Below are 18,106 nucleotides of genomic sequence, written 5' to 3'. Positions count from 1 at the left end.
GAAGATCAGTTTTGTTACAGCAAAGCAAGTTTAACATCCTGGCCAGTGGCAGGGATGGCCAGTAGGTAAAATCTGAGGTGGCTCTCGGGACTGCGGTCAGGAATAAAAAACATAATTGGTAGAGGTGATGGTGAAAGCTCTGGAAGTGGAGGGGGCTGCCCAGGAAGAGAAGTCAAGGACAGAAGGGGTCAGGAAGGAAGGGACCCTTATCTAGGGTCCCAGGAGGGGGGCACTTTCAGAAGGCTATGGGCCAACACATCCAAAGCTGCAAAGATGAGCGAAATAAGGGACTGAGAAGTGGCTTAGGCAACTCCAGAGTCACCTTGGGTCTCCTAGGCCAGGTGGAGGGTCGTGACTACTGCCCACCAGTCCACCTGGCCAGCCATCCAGTGAAACTGGCCAGCAAGAAATATCCAATGCCACAGAGGGACAAGTTGACAGACTGGAGTGAAGCTCAGTTTCCCCTTCTGCAAGTGGAACTTACTGGGGGAACGGAACCATCTCAGAGCAGAGATGCAAGGTGGAAAAGATGCTCAGTCCCCAGGAGAGGCCTGAACAAGATTGGTGGTAAAATATGCTCCTAGGAGGGAGTCCTGAAGTCAGTAACGACCCAGAAAGACTCCATACCCAGACCATGCAGCTCCACAGAGGAGAGCTCTGAAATGGGAAGGAATCCCAGCCCCCAAGGATGAGGAACCCCACCCTCCCAGTTCATTCAGAGACCACAGTCTGCGCCTTTTATTTTGTCCCTGCCCAGCCAAGAAGCCCAGCCAAGAAGCTCTAGGGGAGGAGCCACTTCTAGACTAATTTCCCTGATGATGTTCCAACAAAACCACACCCTCCCTTTGGCAGCCACATGGCCAGATCTGCAGCCCAGACGCTGCCTAAATGTGTCAAGGCACACTCCCAAAGTCTGTTCAGTAAAATCCATCTTGGGTCCCAAGACTAAGGGGTGGTCTCATATGCCCCTCTCCCAGGTAGTCAGTCCCTCCTCTATCTGCAGCCCCCCTTCCAGATCACTGGCTTGCAGTGTGCCCCCCTACACAGGAGCCACTTCCTAATGGCCTCCTGCTAAGGGTGGAGAGTGGGAAGAGGGGTACCCCCGGAGTTTCCTCCAAGCCCTGGAGTAAAACTGTCAGTGGCTTCCCAGGACCCAGTGTGCTTGGCCAGCAGCACCTCGCCCCTTTGGCAGAGCCCTGCCACCACCCCCCATCCCACACTGCACCCCACGCTGGGGCCTCCCGCGGCTCTGAAAGCAGCCTAGGTTCACTAAGTTTCTAACAGCTCCTCCAGCCCACCGTTCCAGTGGCAAAGAAAATGGAAACTGCTGAAGGGGAAAACCAGCCGCCTCCACCTATTTTCCTGGAGCCGGAAAGGAGCAAAGGCAGGCCTGCAGGAAGCCACTGCGCAGGCTCCCAGGGGCCCTCACCTGGCAGCTACTAAGGCCCGGGGCTGCATGGCTCTGAAGCAGAACTATAGAGAAGAGTCCTGACCCCTCCAGTGGGATGCCAGCCCCTGCCCCCAGCAGCCTCCTCCCTCTCTGCAGCCAGGTCAGGTGACACAGAATGCTGGGGCTCAGCGAGGGCTGAGGGCGGGAGTCGCAACCAGCCCAAGTCTAAGCCCATTGAGTGAGTCAAAGTCACGCAGTGGTGTCCAGCTCTTTGCGACCTCATGGGCTATACAGTCCATGGAATTCTCCAGGCCAGAATACTGCAGTGGGTAGCCTTTCCCTTCTCCAGGGGATCTTCCCAACCCAGAGATCAAACCCAGGTCTCCAGCATTGCAGGCAGATTCTTTACCAGCTAAGCCACAAGGGAAGCCCAAGAATACTGGAGTGGGTAGCCTATCCCTTCTCCAGAGGATCTTCCCAACCCAGAAATCGAACCGGGGTCTCCTGCATTGTAGGCGGAAGCCCATTTCGACGGAGCAATGACGAACCACAGCGAGTGTTCAGGGGGTGATATAAATATATTTTGGAAGCTGCCTGTGTACTCTGGGTAAAGAACCAGCACAGAGGGGCTCCCCGCCTTTCCCATGCTCACCCGCCTCCTCCCCCGTCACTCCACAGACCCACCCCACCCCGCCTTCTACCTCTTTCTAGGCTTCAGGATGAGAGTCAAAAGGGGTCTGTGGGGAGTGGGAGGGGATGAAGGGGAAGTCTCGGGGCCAGGAGTGCGGCATCATGCCTCGGGCTATTCTCTCCAGCCTGGGGCCTCGGGGCCTGTCTATTCCTCAGGGCCCTGGGGGTGTGGGGTGTGGGAGCAGTGCAGGAAGGACACGGGGGGCTGGACGTGGGGACCTGGAGAGGCAAAGGTCACCCACGCTCTGTACTTTGCCCTTCCCTGTCCATCCCAGACCTACTCAGCTCCCACCGTGCCTAAGAAAACGGGATGGCTTGAGGACTGGGTGCCAGAGACCCCTGGGCGGGGGCGAGGAAGAGGAGGGAGGGAGAGGTGACTGGGAGGGAGACACTGCCTGCCCCCAGGTCAGCTACAATCAGGAGGGCGGGCGGAGGAGGCAGCAGGTCCACAGAAAGGAGCAGCTGCCCCAGGGCCCCTCCGGTCACTTCGGCCAGGCCTACCACTAACAGCCCAGCAGCTCCACTCGCAGGGTGATACGGTTGTGCCAGGCCACGGGCTGGATCCGCACGAAGCGAGCCTGGAACGGCGTCTCAAATATGTTCTTCTTGTGGGAATTATTGTCCATGTTACCAGGGAAAATCTGGTGGAAGAGGAGGTGTCAGGAGGCCCTCAGACCCAGCCCTCCTCCCCCTCAGACCCCAGATCTGACTCGCAGGGCACCCCTGGAGTGGGGAAGGCAGGATAGCTGGACACACACTCACCTTGCTTTCTGAGGCCCCCGGGTCCTTGTACTCAGTCCAGGTCACACCATCATCACCATAGGCCACCCTGTAGGCAGCCACATATTGAATGTGGCCAAAGTCTCGGGCACCCTGGGTGATGATGCCCGTGACTCGCTTCTGGGAGCCCAGGTCAATCTACAAGGGGTGAAAAAAAAAAAAACCAATCCCGTCTTCTTTGCTTGCACCATTCCCAGTAAGGTGGGGAAAAGCACACATACACGCTGGGGCATACATTCTAGTTTCGGGAAAATTACTTCATTTGGCAGAGCCTCAGTTTACCCATCAATCAAGTGGGCATAAATAATCCCAGCAACTTTGTCAAGCACTTCACTGCAATGTCAGATTTCAGAGCCTGGTCCCAGGCAACCCTTGTGCAACGGGAACAGGGGCAGAGAGGCCATAGTCTATAGGGACATAAACTGCTCATGAGGCCCCTGCAGGCTGTCCAGGGCCTGACATTGGTCCTGGGGGATTCCAAAGGCAGGCAGCTTCTCATGGAACCCAGTCCCCCAGGCTAATGTGCTCCTTGGGGCCTAGAGACACGACCAGCCTCCTGCCCCCCAGTCCATCCTGGGGAGCCTGCCAGCTGACCAGGGGAAGACGGTGCTCAGTAAGATCCAGGCTACAAACCCATCTCACTGCCAACCAGAAGGGGAGCCCCAGGCAAGTCCTTGCCCTGCCAGGACCCGGCTTCCTCAGAGATAAGAGGATGCTCTGGTTTTCCACGACTCTCCTGAGCTTCCCAACTGCAGTGAAACCCAAGGGCTGTCGCACGGTGTGCTCTCGGTGAGTTACAGCGCATCCTCTGACAGCAGGCACAGAAACCCCGACACATCCCTCCTCCATCCTGCCCTGCTGTCCCTGGGCTCAGCCTTACCCTGTGGCAGCCAATGGAGGTGGCCCCACCTCTACACACACACACACTCATCACCTGGGGCCGAGGGCCTTGACGGAAGCAGCTCTGAGCTCCTCCACCATCCCCCCAGCCTTGAGTGACAGAATCAGCAGAAAGGTGGTAACACAAGAGGAAAAAAAGAGCAAAGTCGAACACAAACAAGGCTCAAAGAAACTCCCTCTTGGCAAGCAGAAGCCAGGGTTGGTCCAAGGTCATAGATCCCACACCCCCACCCAACCCCAACCCTGCATCCCCGGAGGAGCCTGACCCACCTGCAGCCACTCAGAGGCACTGTTGGTCTGGGCGGTCCAGGCGTTGAACTTGCCCTGATTATCCAGTCGTGCGTAGTAGGGAAACCAGCTAAAGGCACTCAGGCCCCAGGTTTTGTAGTAGCTGGAGGCTGTGATCTGCTTGTTGGGGATGGTATTATCCTTCAGGCCTAGGGGTTCAGTGCATCCTGCGAACAAGGAGGTAGGGGTGGGGGCTGTCACCGATCTGGGATCCACAGCCTCCCCTGGTGGGTGTGAGAGCGAGGCAGTGAAGGGAAAAGAACTCTGGCTTCTGACAAGCCTCTGGCATCCTCTTGAACACAGAGAAGCTCCTTCAGGCTTCCCTGCTGGCTCAGTGGTAAAGAATCTGCCTGGCAATGCAGGAGACAAAGGTTCGATCCCTGGTCCAGGAAGATCCCACATGCCATGGAGCAACTAAGCACGTGCCCCAAGACTACTGAGCCCTGGAGCCACAACTACTGAAGCCCATGCACTCTACAGCCTGTGGCCCACAAAATAGAAGCCACTGCCGTGAGAAGCCCGCGTACCACAACTAAAGAGCAGCCCTCGGCTGCAACAACTAGAGAAAAGCCCACGCAGCAATGAAGACTCAGAACAGCCAGAAGAATAAAATTACACTTAAAAACCATTAAAAACCAAAAGAACAATCTCCTTCCACCTTTTAGAGCCAACTAACTGGTCTAAATATTTTCTTGCTGACAGCCCTACCCACACCTCAGCTCAGCTCCCGCCCCACGCCCCTCAGTTGCTCTGAACAGATCACCCACCAGGCTTCTCCCTCTGCACCAGGGCAGGGCCCTGATCCACCACCTCTCACCCTCCTTCAAAGCCTGATTCAGACCCCTCCTCCAAGAAGCCTGCCCTGATCACCTCACTCAGGTGGGACTCCTCTGGACTCACAGCACTTCCTGTCGTTCCTACAGTACAGCTGCGATTCATACCACCAAGTTCAGGAGTAACTAATAATAACCATCTCACTGACTCAGTGCTGACTTCAGTCATTTAATCCACCACACAAAAACCGGAATCAACAGGATATTAGCAACCCCATTCCACAGATGAGAAAACTGAGGCTAAGAGCCATTAAGCACTGTCCCCAAGTCTCTCTGACACACACACAGAGCTAATCACCATGCCACACTGCGACACTGTCTCCAGCACTCTTGCACCCACTCAGAGCTGGGAAGGCCTGCCTGGTGATGACCCAGTGATGAACAGCACTGCATTCCTGCTCTCTAGCAGGCGGAAGCTGAGAAGTCAGAACTCCTGAGGCTCAGAAACGACCATGTCTTCCTGTCCCACACCCCGTCCCAAAGAGTTTACACATTCACTACTCTGCTGCTGTCTGACGTGCCTGGGAAGGTTGCCTGAGAAGCTGGCCTTGGGTTCACTCAGGCCTGCTCCAAACATTCAGGAATGTGCCGGGCTGTTCTGTACTCTCATCTGCACCTGCAGGAGGCTAGAACAGCTGGGGATGGGCAGGAGACAAACTCCCACGAGGGGACTTCCCTGGTGGTCCAGTGGCTAAGACTCCACACTCCCAATGCCAGGAGGCCCAGGTTCGATCCTTGGCCAGAGAACTAGATCCCGTAATGCCAAAACGAAGAGTTCACACGCTGCAACTGAGACCTGGTGTAGCCAAATAAATAAATATCTTTAACAAAAAAACTCCCAAGAGAATAGTGGGTATGTCTCACACATGTTAGAATCTTCACTGCACAACTGGCTGTCCCTTTGCAGAATCCAGGGTAAGACCTGCAAATCCATGGTGCCACCTGGGAGCAGACTATAGTACACAGTGCTTTACACCACAATCTCCCCAGATGCTGGTGACCTTGCCAGTGAAGACATTTGCCTTCAGATGGTGCCGATGCTGATCAATCATACCATCTCTTTGTGATGGTGGTGCATCAGGTAACCTCCAGCCTCTCCCATAAAGACAGGCTGATGGGCTGGGAGCTGGTTCATCCCAAAGCTCCAGACCTGGAAGGCCACGGGGCTGGCACAAACCTGGAGCACTCTCGAGAGGAGCCAAGGAATCTTTTGATCATGGTGCACCCTTCTACAGCCCATCTGCTTCCAGCACTACATTTCCCCATCATTATGGGCCCCCTCCCCAGAAGTCAGACAGCCTTCCAGATAAAAGAGAACTGGGCAGGGCACCAAGCAGAACTCTCAGCTCCACCACTCCCTGTGTGACCCTGGGGAAGTCTCCTCCCGACTCTGGTCCTCAGACTCCCCATCTAGGTACCAGAGCAGTGTTTCTCAGAGATCAGTGGAAGTGAAATGAAGTGTTAGCCACTCAGTCGTGTCTGACTTTTTGCGACTCCATGGACGATAGCCCACCAATCTCCTGTCCATGGGATTCTCCAGGCAACAATATTGGAGTGAGCTGCATTCCCTTCTCCAGGGGATCTTCCCAATCCAGGGATCGAACCCAGGTCTCCTGCATTGCAGGCAGATTCTTCACCATCTGAACCAGAATACTGATGGTTTTTAGATCACTGGTGCGTGCATGCGAGCTAAGTCACTTCAGTCATGTCTGACTCTGTGTGACCCCATGGACTGTAGTCCCTCCAGGCTCCTCTGTCCATGGGATTCTCCAGGCAAGAATACTGGGTGGGTTGCCATGTCCTCCTCCAGGAGATCTTCCCAACCCAGGGATCGAACCCTTGTCTCATGTCTCCTGCATTGGCAGGTGGGTTCTTTACCACTAGTGCCACCTGGGAAGCCCTTAGATCACTGGGGACCCTGTTAATATAAGGCTTCTGTCTCAGCAGGTCTAGGCTGGGGCTAGAAGTTTACAAGCTTCCAAGTGATGATCATTCTGCCGGGCCATGGAGCTCACTTGGAGTAGAAGACACTCATCCACCCAATCCACTGGCTCCGCCACCCTGACCCAAGCCACCTTATCTTCTACACATCTCCCCCTCACTCACAATGCCCCTCTGCCTCCATTCTCCCTACACAGCCTGAGGGATCTCTTCTAGACCCAACTCTAACCACAGCCTATCAGCAGCCCCACAACAATGGTTGCCTCTTGTTCTGAGTACAAAGGCCTGCATCCTTAAAATGGTCCACACAGTCCCTGCCTGGTCCATCTCTGCCCATCACCCACCCAGCTATCCTTCATTTTCCAGGCTCCAGCTCCACTGGCCTCCCTTCTACCTTTCAACATGTCCCAGGGGCTTTGCACTCACCAATTCCTTACCTGAGATGCCTTTTCCAAGTTCTTCTCATGGCTTGATCTGCATTATTCAAGCTTCTACTCAAAGGCCATCCCAACAGGGCAGTCCCCATGCCATTCCCTCTCTTCACCCCAAGTCACCATCGTCACATCTCCTGCTAATTTCTCCTTTATCATTCTTACTGCTATCTGACCTTTCTTTTATATTTGCATCTTGTCTCACAACAGACTCTCTCATTAGAACCCAAGAGCCTTACTCCCTAGAGCCAGACACTCAGAAGGAGCTTAATGAATACCTTAATAAATATCTACTGAGTTAAATAACTAATCAATTCACCAAGGAGACTGTGCCTGCTGGTAAACAGGGATCTGGTGCAGGGCATGCCCAGAAATGCCCAGATCAAGTCCCATGCACGTGCACACATGTATACACACACACACACACACACCCCCCAATACTCTCTCCAGCTGACCCAAATGCCTACAAGGGAAAGGAGACTGGTCCAATCCTTAAGGAAAACAAACAAGTCAGCTTCACCTCCTCCCCTTGCCAAACACACCCTCTCTTGGCCTTAGAAGGAGCCAGTTGTGACATGAGACGCTCAGGTCAGCAACTTTAAACAGGCAAGGGCTTCAGACAATGACAGCAAGTAGTGAGGGACGCCAGGGAGAGGAGCCCAGGGTGAGGGTCCCCAGACCTGTTTCTGTCCTTTATCAATTGTTTAAATTTTCTTTCAGCAAAAGGGATAGTCTTTAACTCCCCAAAACAATTAGGTTCAAAAGGCAGTGACCCTGGGAGCAAAAATAAACTGACTTTACTTCATGCTTTAAAAAAAGAATAACCCCGACAGGCACTGAACTCAACTCTGAGTGGTTTTGGGTGATAACTGAAATGCGATAACAGAAAGACGATCCACAGAGGGGAAGGAGGCGAGAAGGGTAGGCCCTGGGTTAAGACAAGAAAGGCAGAGAGCCATCTCTGCTCTGCAAGCTCTGCCTAGAGAGCCCTGCAGTTCTGCCGGCAGCCAGCAGGTGGCACTGTGGCTGCAAAGAGAAAACTATCCAGACCTCAGGGAGAAAGCAACGCCCGACTGAGCTGGGCAGACCATGCCCTCAACCCAACCCCTGTACCCTGATCTCTCCAGAAAGAGAGACAAGAAGCACGCCTCCAGCCCTATGACCTTCCATGTCCCAAAATGTTTCTCCTGAATGCAGATTATAGGTTTGGGAGGGAGAAAAAGTGGATGAGTGGGTGTCAAAGCCCAGGGATTCAGACCAAGTTTTAATACCTACCAGCTGTGTGCCCTTGATAAACAATTTATCTGGGCCTCACTTCCCTCCTTCATTCATTCATTTATTGAACCCATGATCAATGCACTGGGAATGCAGCAGTGAACAAAACAAACACAAACTCCCTGCCCTCGTAGAATTGACATCTGCAAAACAGAACTAACGCTATATGTTCTAGAAGCTCAAGGAACCAGAATACGTGAAAATATTTTGAAAACTGAAGTGGTATCTTTTTTTTCCCTCTTTGTTGTCATTTGCTGTTTAGTGGCTAAGTCATGTCTGACTCTTTGCAACCCCATGGACTACTGCCCACCAAACTTCTCTATCCACAGGATTTCCCAGGCAAGAATACTGGTGTAGGTTGCCATTTCCTCCTGCAGGGGATCTTCCCAACCCAGGGGTCAAACCCGGCTCTCCTGCATTGCAGGTGGATTCTTTATCACTGAGCCGCAGGAGAAGTCCTTTTTTCCTCTTACCAACCAGCTTCTAGAAAATGTAGCACCTGGGCAGGACTGCTTAAGGCCTGGTGATCCTTCTGTGTTAGCCCAGGTTCCCAGGCTTTGCTGCCTGCCTACCCAACTCCTCACCCTGGCTGAGAAAAGAGGGGACAGGAACAGCCATCTCCGAGGACGGCAGAGCCACTGGCACTCACCATTCAACTCACAGCCAAGGAGTTCAAAGCGGAGGGTGCAGCCCCGGTGGCAGATGATGGGTACCAGTCTCACATACTGCGTCTCCAAGGGGGTATCAAACAGGTTAATCTTCAGGCCGCTGTTGTTCACATTACCTATAAATATCTAGGAGGGAAGAGGCAGATTGGAGGAGGAGGTCAGTGCAGGCAGTCCCGCTTCCTGGGGTGGTCTCTCCCCCTCTTCCACTTTGGGCCTGGAAACAGAGGTGTGCGTAGCAGAGCTGGCAGGAGCTCCCCGTTCCTCCAGACAGCCCACAGCCCTCAACAGATTCCCCTTTTCATACCTTCTTTGGTCACCATGGGGCATAGGTGTAAATTCTCATCTTTCACCCAGGACCACCTATGATCTACAGGGCTCCTCTGTGCAAATTAGGAAAAGGTACTCCTTTCTGAAAAGACTTGTAACAACAATTTTCCCACAGACAGAAGTACACATGAGGTCTACATTGTGAATGATGCTAAGTAGTAGCCCTTGAGCAGTGCACAACCCGTACAACTGTACATGGTGTCCCTGAAGGCTGTAAATGCATCCCATCTCCACCATTACAGCCACCCTCAACAAGTCACTGAAACTTCTTGAGTCTCACTATTCTTATCTAGGGCTTCCCTCGTGGCTCAGTGGTAAAGAATCCACTTGCCAATGCAGGAGACATGGGTTCGGTCTCTGAGTTGGGAAGATCCCTTGGAGAAGGAAATGGCTACCCACTCCAGTATTCTGGTCTGGGAAATCCCATAAACAGAGGAGCCCAGCAGGCTAAGTCCGTGGGGCCACAAGAGTCAGACATGACTGACCAACTAAAAACAATTCTTATCTGTCATATGGGCCTATTACTTGTAAATCACAGAGCAGAGACACAATCTGGGCTTCCCAATTTCTGTGAGCCAAGATACACCTGAAAACCCACCTTATGGTTCATTATCCCGGGTACCCTCACCTCCTTGGGAGCCCTCAAACAGCACTGAGCCCCAGGGGTTGCTGACCACAGCCCTTCTTCAGGGTTCCCAACAAACCTCACCTTATCTCCTGACCGCCCTGCAACCTGGATGAACTGGAATTGGCGCCCATCGGTGCTGTAGGCCACTTTAAAAGTCTTCAGGTACTCAGCACTTCCTGCGCGGCTGGCCCCCTGGGTCACCACACCCGTCACCCACATCTTCCGCATCAGGTTCACCTGGACCAGGGCAGGCAGGACAGAACCCCTATCTCCCGGGTTCTTCCTACCCCCGTCACTCCCCCAATCAGGACAACGAAGCGGGGGGCTTTCTCATCTGGCCCTCTCCAGGCTCTGGACCCAGTGCTCAGGACACAGGGACAAGACTCCAGGGACTTCCCTGGTGATCCAGGGGTTAAGAATCTGCCTTCCAGTGCAGAGGGGCATGGGCTCCATCCCTGCTCTGGTTGGAGAACTAGATCCCACATGCCTTACAGCCAAAAAAACTAAAACATAAAACAAAAGCAATATTGTAACAAATTCAATAAAGGCTTAAAAAAAAAAGGACAAGCTTCCAGAGGCTGCAAACAGTGCAAACACCCCTCTAACAGCCTAGTATTCACTCCCTTCATCCCGCCCACCCACTCCAGGCCCCCAGAGCAGCCCTCCACTTAAAGATACTTCACCCATGGGAACCGGCTACCTTGCTACCTGGACTCCAGTTCTGAACCCTCCCATGGTGTCCCCCACAGTATAGGCACCCACATTCTCCCATCACATCACCCACCCCCGGGCCACCCTTTCCATACCTGGATCCAGGGGTTTTTGTCATAGTTGCCGGATGTCCAAGCGTTGACGATGCCCGTCTGGTGCAGGCGGGCTAGCTCCGGGGCCCAGCGCTGCAAACCCATGAAGCCCAAATGCATGGACGAGGCAGAGATCTGGGAGTCGGCAATGGCACCCGTCTGCATGCCCAGCGGTGAGGTGCAGGCTGAGGGGGGAAAGGGCAGTCAGAGGGCCACTCACGCAGGTGGTACCCAGAAAACACGAGAACAACACAGTTGTGGCCTCTGCTGAGGACCCAGAGGACCCAGAGCAGAGATCATGAAGGGACGATGAGGGCCAAGGAGGAGGTGCAGAAACAAAGTGCACAGGGAGGAACAGAGGGGCCGGGCAGAGCTGTGAAGGGGCTTGGGACACTGGGCTGCTAGAAGGTTCCAGGCGAGGCCCACATGTCACGACTGGCAGCTGGAGTCCCCCACCAGGCTGCAGGAGGCGGTCTCTTTTTTACAGGACATCAAGAAGCAATTATTCTAACACAGTGGGTGGGCTGGTGAGCAGATACCAGTATGACCTCCTGTCTTTCTCCATGTCCCGCCCCATCCAGCCCAGCCCCCTGGTCCCCTGGAGGATGGCTTTGGAAGAAGGGCCCCTCAGATGGCAGCGAACAGTCCTTACACTGCACATAAAGCACTGAGCATGTGTGCCTGGAGTTTTCTAGAATCTCACTGGCAGGAGTTTTCTGAATGGAGTGTGAGAGCCATTGTTTTGTCTGGTACCCTCTGTGCCTTCTCACTACTGGTCCTGACCAGCCATCTGGGACGACCCCCCTGGCCAAGGCCCATCACCTTCACCAGTAATGTGGTCTTCGGGGGCCAAGCCTGCAAGCCTGGACCTCAGGTCCCAAGCAGAGAACCCGGGAGGGCTCCACTTGTATTCCAAAATCCCAGGCTCACGCCAAGCTCGGTGCATGACCCTCTCACAGGAAGAGAGAGGCACAAGTGAGGCCATACACCCGAGATCAGAGCCGGCCACTGGCTGAACAGAGATCCAAACCCAGGTCTGCTCTGTCCTCAGCCCTCATGTCCACACCCAGCGGGCCCCAAACATGCCTGCGGGGTCCTTAAGGGCTCCAAAGACACACACCAGGTAACAAGTAAGGAGGGGCAGCAAAGGTCCCTGTGGGGGGGTTCCTCGCCCTTTGTGGTCGTGGCCACATCCAGCCTGGGACAGACCCCAAGCCGAGAAGTAGAAGGAGGCGAGATGAGTAATTCGCACTCAGGCACACCCCGGGTTACCTGGGCTCCAGCACGGTAATTAGTGGGCCCACCTGGCTCCACCCAGGGCTCCCAGCGGCCTTGGCGAATACCTGCCCCCCCCACAACATTCCTCTACCCAGTGTCTCAGACATGCTGGTCTCAGCCCTGGGCACAGGGCACAGGCCCTCGGGGCCTGTCTCCTCTGAGCTGAAGAGTGAGCAGGCACTTACCTGGTCTCCCCCAGAGCTGGCTCCCACCCGGCTGGCCCAGCCCTTTCTCCTTCCCCTGGAGACGGTCCACGGATCTGCCCAGAGCAGGACACTGCCCCCTGCCCACCCGCTCAGGGACAGACCCCCTGGACTGCAGAAATCAGGCACTGCCACCCTCACCCCATCCAGCCCTGGGCCTAGATTCGCCCACCCGATGGCAGGTGAGGAAGAGTCCTGGTTTGTGGGAGGAATCTCAGCTAGGCCAGAAGCGAGGACGGCATGGACAGATGCCGCTGGCAAGGTTTGCTGGGCACCCGCCAGGGCCAATCTGCGGCCGGGTGGATAACCAAGTGAGCCAGGCTGGTCAGCCCCTCTGCACACGCCGGGCCTCTGACCGCCTGACCGTGAGCGGACGGCCCAGTCTGCCCAGACCTCTCCCTCCTCTCTGAGCTCTGCAAGGAGGCCAGAGGTCACACTTGGGCCAGCACTGTCAGACCCTGAGGATCAAACCTTATTAACTGACTCCCTGGGCCCCAAAAGATTAAGAATGTGTTGGTTTTCCTTTCTCGGTAGAAAAATCCCAGGACTTAACCCTAAGGCTATATGTCTCGTTCATGGTGACAGAAAATAACACTCCCACGACCTCTGGGGTCACCACCACCCCTCACTCCCCTGCAGGGACATCAGGCCTGGCCAGCAGTCCCAGGAGAGAGAACCAGGCAGGAAGAAGCCTGGGAAGGGACAACAGAGTCCCTCCCTGCCTCCCCAGTCCACAGTAACTGAGTTCTGCCCCGCTCGGAATCCTTCCGAAGGAGACCCTGACACAGGAGGAAGGCTGGCATGTGACCTGAGCCGCCAGGCCTGTGGTACAGGGTCTGCCCCTCAGAGCAGGCACCGCTGGATACTCACTGGTCTCACAGTGGATGCCCACGTATCCAAGAGGGCACTTGCAGATGTACTGGATGAAGACATCCCCTCGGTGGGAGTCGTCAGTTACCTGGCACTCAGCATCATTGTGGCAGGGGTTTGGGAAACAGGGACCTGGGAGGAAGCAGGTGAGATGGGCAGGTGATCAAGAAGGAGCTGGAGACAGGCAACAACAGACAGGCCAAGCCCCAAAGGACCCTCCACCCAAATTTGGCCTACTGCCTGCCAGTGCCCACCAGCTCCTCCCTCCCCCCTCTCAATCTGCCCCATGGGGCCTGGGCCATCCTGGAGCCAAGAAGGGTCACGTGGAGGTGAGTCAGCCCAAGTGAAGGAAGCACCCAGCTTTCCAAGTGGCCTGGGAGCTTCCAGGAAAAGGCTGGCGGACAATGGGAGGGGTGCTGGGGACCACTGCCCATAGCCGGACAAGCTAGGCCAGCAGCCTGGGCTGCAGCTGGGAGCTGGCGGGGAGCAGCAGGCATGGCCCAGGACAGGTACCGTGCTCTGTCTCGTTGCATAGGAGGCCCGTGAAGCCTTCGGGGCAGAGGCAGTAGAAGGGGGGGGTTCTGTCCTCGTTCAACAAGCAGGTCCCACCATGTAGGCACTGGCTGGAGTCACAGAAGTCACCTGCAATGACAGTTCTGGGTTAGTAACAAGTCATTCATTGAGTAAATATTTGGGGGAGGGGAGGGTCAACCACCAGGTATATATTCTGGGCCCCTAAGACAGATGCAGTCTGGGTCTCAAGAAGCCAGATGAGGGACGTCCCTCATGGTCCATTGGCTGAGATTCCACATTCCCAATGCAGGGGGCCTGGGTTCGATCCCTGGTCAGGCAACTAGATCCCACATGCCTCAACTAAGAGTTTGCATGCTGCAATTAAGATCGAAGATCCCACATGTCACAACTAAGACCGGGTACAGTCAAATAAGCAAATACCTATTTTTAAAAAAAAATAAGAAGTCAGAGGAAAGAGGTGGTGACCTACAAGTCACCAGGTAATGAGGAGGCACCATGAGCTCTGAAGGAGCCTGCGTGAGGGGCCAAGGGAGAATGGTTTCTGCCATAAAGCTGGAAGGTTCAGAGGTGGGGACATTTGAGCTGGCTAAAAGTCACAGTGGGAAGGTGCCAGGCTGGAGAATGAGGAAAGAACTTTCCAAAAAGAACCAGAAGCCCAGAGCACACGGTATACTGCAGATCAGGAAGAAAGACATCGCTGAAAAGGGAGGTTGTCGGGGGGGACCTTACGAAGGACAAGTGTTGACTCTTCATCCTGCAGAACAAGGGCTCTTAACCCTCCTTCAGCGGCCCCACCACTGACCACCAGGAAAAAGTCAGAGGTTCGAAAGCATGAGGTGGGAGTTGGGAAGCCATTTCCTAGCTGGTGAGGGAGAATGTCAAGAAAAGGCCACGTGCTGAGACGTGGATGGGCTGCCGGGGTGGAGAAGTGGCTCAGAAGTACACACAGATCCCTCTGGCTCTGCGTGGAAATGTGACTGAGCAGGTGAGAGAGGAGACCAGGAAAGCATCAAGGATGCTGCCACAGGCCTCCTGGTAAAAGACGAAGTCAGGCTGAGAGATAAGGAGGAAGGTGGATTTGAGAAACACTGGACAACAACGAGAGGTGGGAAGAGGGCTGGAGAGGACTTCACAGCTTCTATCTGGGGGCCCAGGTGACAAGTGTTAGCCTGTCCCCAGTGCTTTGACTCGGGTGGACTTCAGCCCATTAGGTCAGCCAGACCTTCAGAGCATCTTCTACTTGATCTTTGCATCCCAGAAGGGCTGCCCCAGACCCCACACCCCTACGCATTACTTGGGGTGAGACATGAGAAACCTTTTTTCCTCCCTGCAGAGTCACGCCATCCCAGGCTGGAGGGCCCCTCTGAAATCCCAAAGCCCTGGAGAGCTGGGCAGGGGCTCCAGGGAAGGGAACACAGTTAATGAGCAGTGGGGGCCTCAGGAGCTTAAGGCGGCTCCCAATGAGCCATTAGTCATTGGCTTTAAATAGCAGGTTAATCCCCTCCCTGACCTGACAGGCGGCGGGCACTGCCTCGGCAGAGGCTTGAGAATGGCCAGAGCCTTGGGCTCCTCCTGGCAAAATCCAACTCCCCTCTGTCCCCCTCCCAAAGGGCCCTCTCCCTGCAGAGCTCCAGGGCAAAGCAGAGGAAAGGGGAAAGAGAAAGGTGTTCCCTCCTCGCAGGCGTCTGACCCACTCACCCGCGCACCGCAGCTGTGCGGCTTCCCCCTTCCTGCTTAAGCTGGGCCTCCAAAACCACCTTTGGGATTTCAGGGTCCTGCCTTCTCTGGGAGATCTCCCCAGGGACATTTTGCCAGGGCTCAGGCTGTGGGGCCAGGGGAGGCGAGGCAAGGGACTTTTAAGACCCAGCCATCTCTCTGTGTCTCCAAGAGACTTCAAGTGGCTTCCACTCCAGTTGGGGGACGGGGGGTCAGATTGGCACCGGATGGCAGAGCCGAGGCTCAGCCATGACCCTCCCACCCCAACGAATTTCATCAATCCTATTTCTAGGGATGGAGGCGGTGCCTGAAGAGTCTTTGCCATATCCCGCTCACCCCATGGGCACCCTTTCCTCAGCCCGCGGTGTAGGGCATCGCCCATCCCCATCACCAGCCTGCTGGAGGCCCAGCTCTCAGCAGGATGCGTCCTAGGCAGGGGAGGAGGGCCAAGAAAGATAAAGCGGCAGGCCAAGGCCATAGGGAGAGAGGGGAGTCGGGAGCCGCCATCTCCGGTCGGAGCCCTTTTCCGAATCCCTCTCTAGGCTCCTCACCCCTCCTGGGTTCCCCCCACCCCCCACCCCCGACCCAGCCCCAAGCCTATCCACTCCTCTGGCTCCCTAGCCAGCCCCTCGCTTATCTGACCAAATACCTATTTTTAAACGGAGGATAAAATCCCAATGAACAGACCAGCCGCCGGCATGGCCTGGGAGGGAGTTTCCAGGTAAAGTTGGCTGGAAAAGATTTATCAATACAAGAGTCCTAGAAACTTCCTGGTGGAAGGAGCGCAAGAGCACTATGTTACTCGCTCAGTCGTGTCCGACTCTTTGCGACTCCATGGACTGGATCCTCTGTCCATGAGATTCTCCGGGCAAGAGTACTGGACTGGGGTGCCATTTCCTCTTCCAGGGGATCTTCCCTACCCAGAGATTGAACCTGGGTCTCCCGCATTGCGGACAGATTCTTTACCATCTGAGCTACGAGGGATGTGGCCTCATTTTACAGATGGGAAAACAGAGGCCCGACACAGCGGATTCCTTTGTTCTGTGTAAGCCACTTCCCTGGGGGAGGCTGGGCTGTCACCCAGTGTCCCGAGCCCCCGCCCAACGCTCAAGCCTCTAGCACCGACCAAACCTCCACCCCCAGCTGGAGGCCGAGAGCATCCCCGCCGCCCGCCCGGGCGCAGCCGGAGAGGTCGCCCCTCGGCTCAGCCCCGGCTCTTGGACCAAGTTTGTAAACAGCGGAGGCAAAGGGAGGGCGCGGCGGCGAACTTCCGAGCGGAGCGGAGAGGAGGGGCGAGGGCGAGAGGGCGGCGCGATCAACTCACCGGAGAAGGCGAAGAGTCCGGAGGAGCAGAAGAGCGCGCCGCAGAGCGCGGCCAGCAGACGGGGACACGGCATGGTGTGGGGACGAGGGCGCGGAACCCGCGCTGGGGCGGTTCAGACCCGAGGGCTCGCACTCCTTCTCCTGGACGGGAATAAATCAGGCAGCGCAGCACCTCCCACCGGGCCACGTGCTCCTCCCAGGCCCGCCAGAGGCGGACTCGGGGCGGGGCTCCGCGGACTGGGGAGGGGCTGGGAGGAACTGGGAGTCGGCTGCCGCCCGCTTCAGTCCGAGCCACGCCCTGCATCCCGCAGGGTGCGAGTGACCAGGCATTGAGTTCCGAGTCGTCTGAGCAGTAAAGGGCTCAGAAGGAGTTGTCTGTTCTTTGCTTTTTGGTTTTGCTTTGGTTTTTGTTTTTAACTTTTTAGGCTTAAGAAAAGATGCTAGACCTTATTCATTGTAGAAAAAAACCCAGATTACAAGTACGGGTACCATTTGCATTTATCAGATTGGCAAGCAACAAATTAGTAGCGCAGTGTGAGTGCGAGGCTCCCCGGAACAGGCTCAAGCATGCATTGTTGGAGAGAATGTAAATTGGTTCAACTTCTCCAGAGAGCTGTGTGGTAATATCTATCAACATGACAAAGGCTGAGACCGGAAGACCTAGCAATTCCCCATAAAGGAATTCATTCTGCCGAAACTCTCACGCATAAAATGACATGTACACAAAGAGCATAGCATATCATAGCATCATCCTTTGAAATGGTAAGAGACTTAAAAAAAAAAAAGAATAATCAGCATATTTTTCTGTAAAGGGCCAGGTAGAAAATACTTCAGGATTTTCATGCTATAAAGTCACTGAGACAACAGTTCACCTCTGTCCTTCCTTGTAGCAGGAAAACACCTCAGTGTTCCAGGAAATTAAATGAACACGGTGGTTGTTTAAGGGGGCAGAAACTGGAGTGTTGGGGTCAATACAGACTTGCTTGTCATGGTTGAATTTTTCCTAAATAATTGTTTTTTTATCATGTGCAGGTATTGCCTTTTACAGGGGTAAAAATTTTTAATAATAGTGTTCTCATCTGACTAGCCAAAAAAAAAAAAAAAGAGAGGGAGCAGCCGGATATCTCCTCTACCAGCTATGTTGATACCTAGGTTCAGACTAGAGTCAGACTTAACTACTGGCAGGAGACCCTTCTTAAAACCACTCAGAAGGAAAAACACTGCACAT

General features: G+C 54.8%; 1 protein-coding gene across 1 annotated transcript; it reads right to left on the bottom strand.

Annotated features, from left to right (window-relative positions):
- Window positions 1-1,949: 1,949 nt before the first annotated feature.
- On the bottom strand, window positions 1,950-17,007 carry MFGE8 (milk fat globule EGF and factor V/VIII domain containing). The gene is made up of 9 exons (XM_086364622.1): window positions 16,880-17,007; window positions 13,819-13,947; window positions 13,306-13,437; window positions 10,958-11,139; window positions 10,233-10,388; window positions 9,178-9,322; window positions 4,031-4,215; window positions 2,843-2,998; window positions 1,950-2,721 (listed from the first exon to the last, which is right to left on the bottom strand). Exons 1-9 carry the CDS (start codon window positions 16,950-16,952, stop codon window positions 2,584-2,586), a joined length of 1,296 nt encoding a protein of 431 aa, XP_086220748.1. The 5' UTR covers window positions 16,953-17,007; the 3' UTR covers window positions 1,950-2,583.
- Window positions 17,008-18,106: the final 1,099 nt, after the last annotated feature.

This window comes from Bos grunniens, chromosome 21 (genome assembly GCF_055505025.1).
Source record: "Bos grunniens cultivar Pamir isolate PY7600 chromosome 21, Bosgru_T2T1.0, whole genome shotgun sequence".
Classification (NCBI taxonomy): Eukaryota; Metazoa; Chordata; class Mammalia; order Artiodactyla; family Bovidae; genus Bos; species Bos grunniens.
The sequence above is the reverse complement of the archived record's forward strand: the minus strand, read 5'-3'. Positions and strand labels throughout refer to the sequence as shown.

Bases quoted from the DNA above. Each gene is read 5' to 3' on its own strand.
- MFGE8 (XM_086364622.1), bottom strand. From the start codon at position 16,952: ATGCCGTGTCCCCGTCTGCTGGCCGCGCTCTGCGGCGCGCTCTTCTGC. The intron at 9,323-10,232 runs GTGAGGTTTGTT...CTTCCCTCCTAG, and splicing joins CAGGGCGGTCAGGAGATAAG to ATATTTATAGGTAATGTGAA. The intron at 4,216-9,177 runs GTGAGTGCCAGT...CCTTGTTCGCAG, and splicing joins CCTTGGCTGTGAGTTGAATG to GATGCACTGAACCCCTAGGC.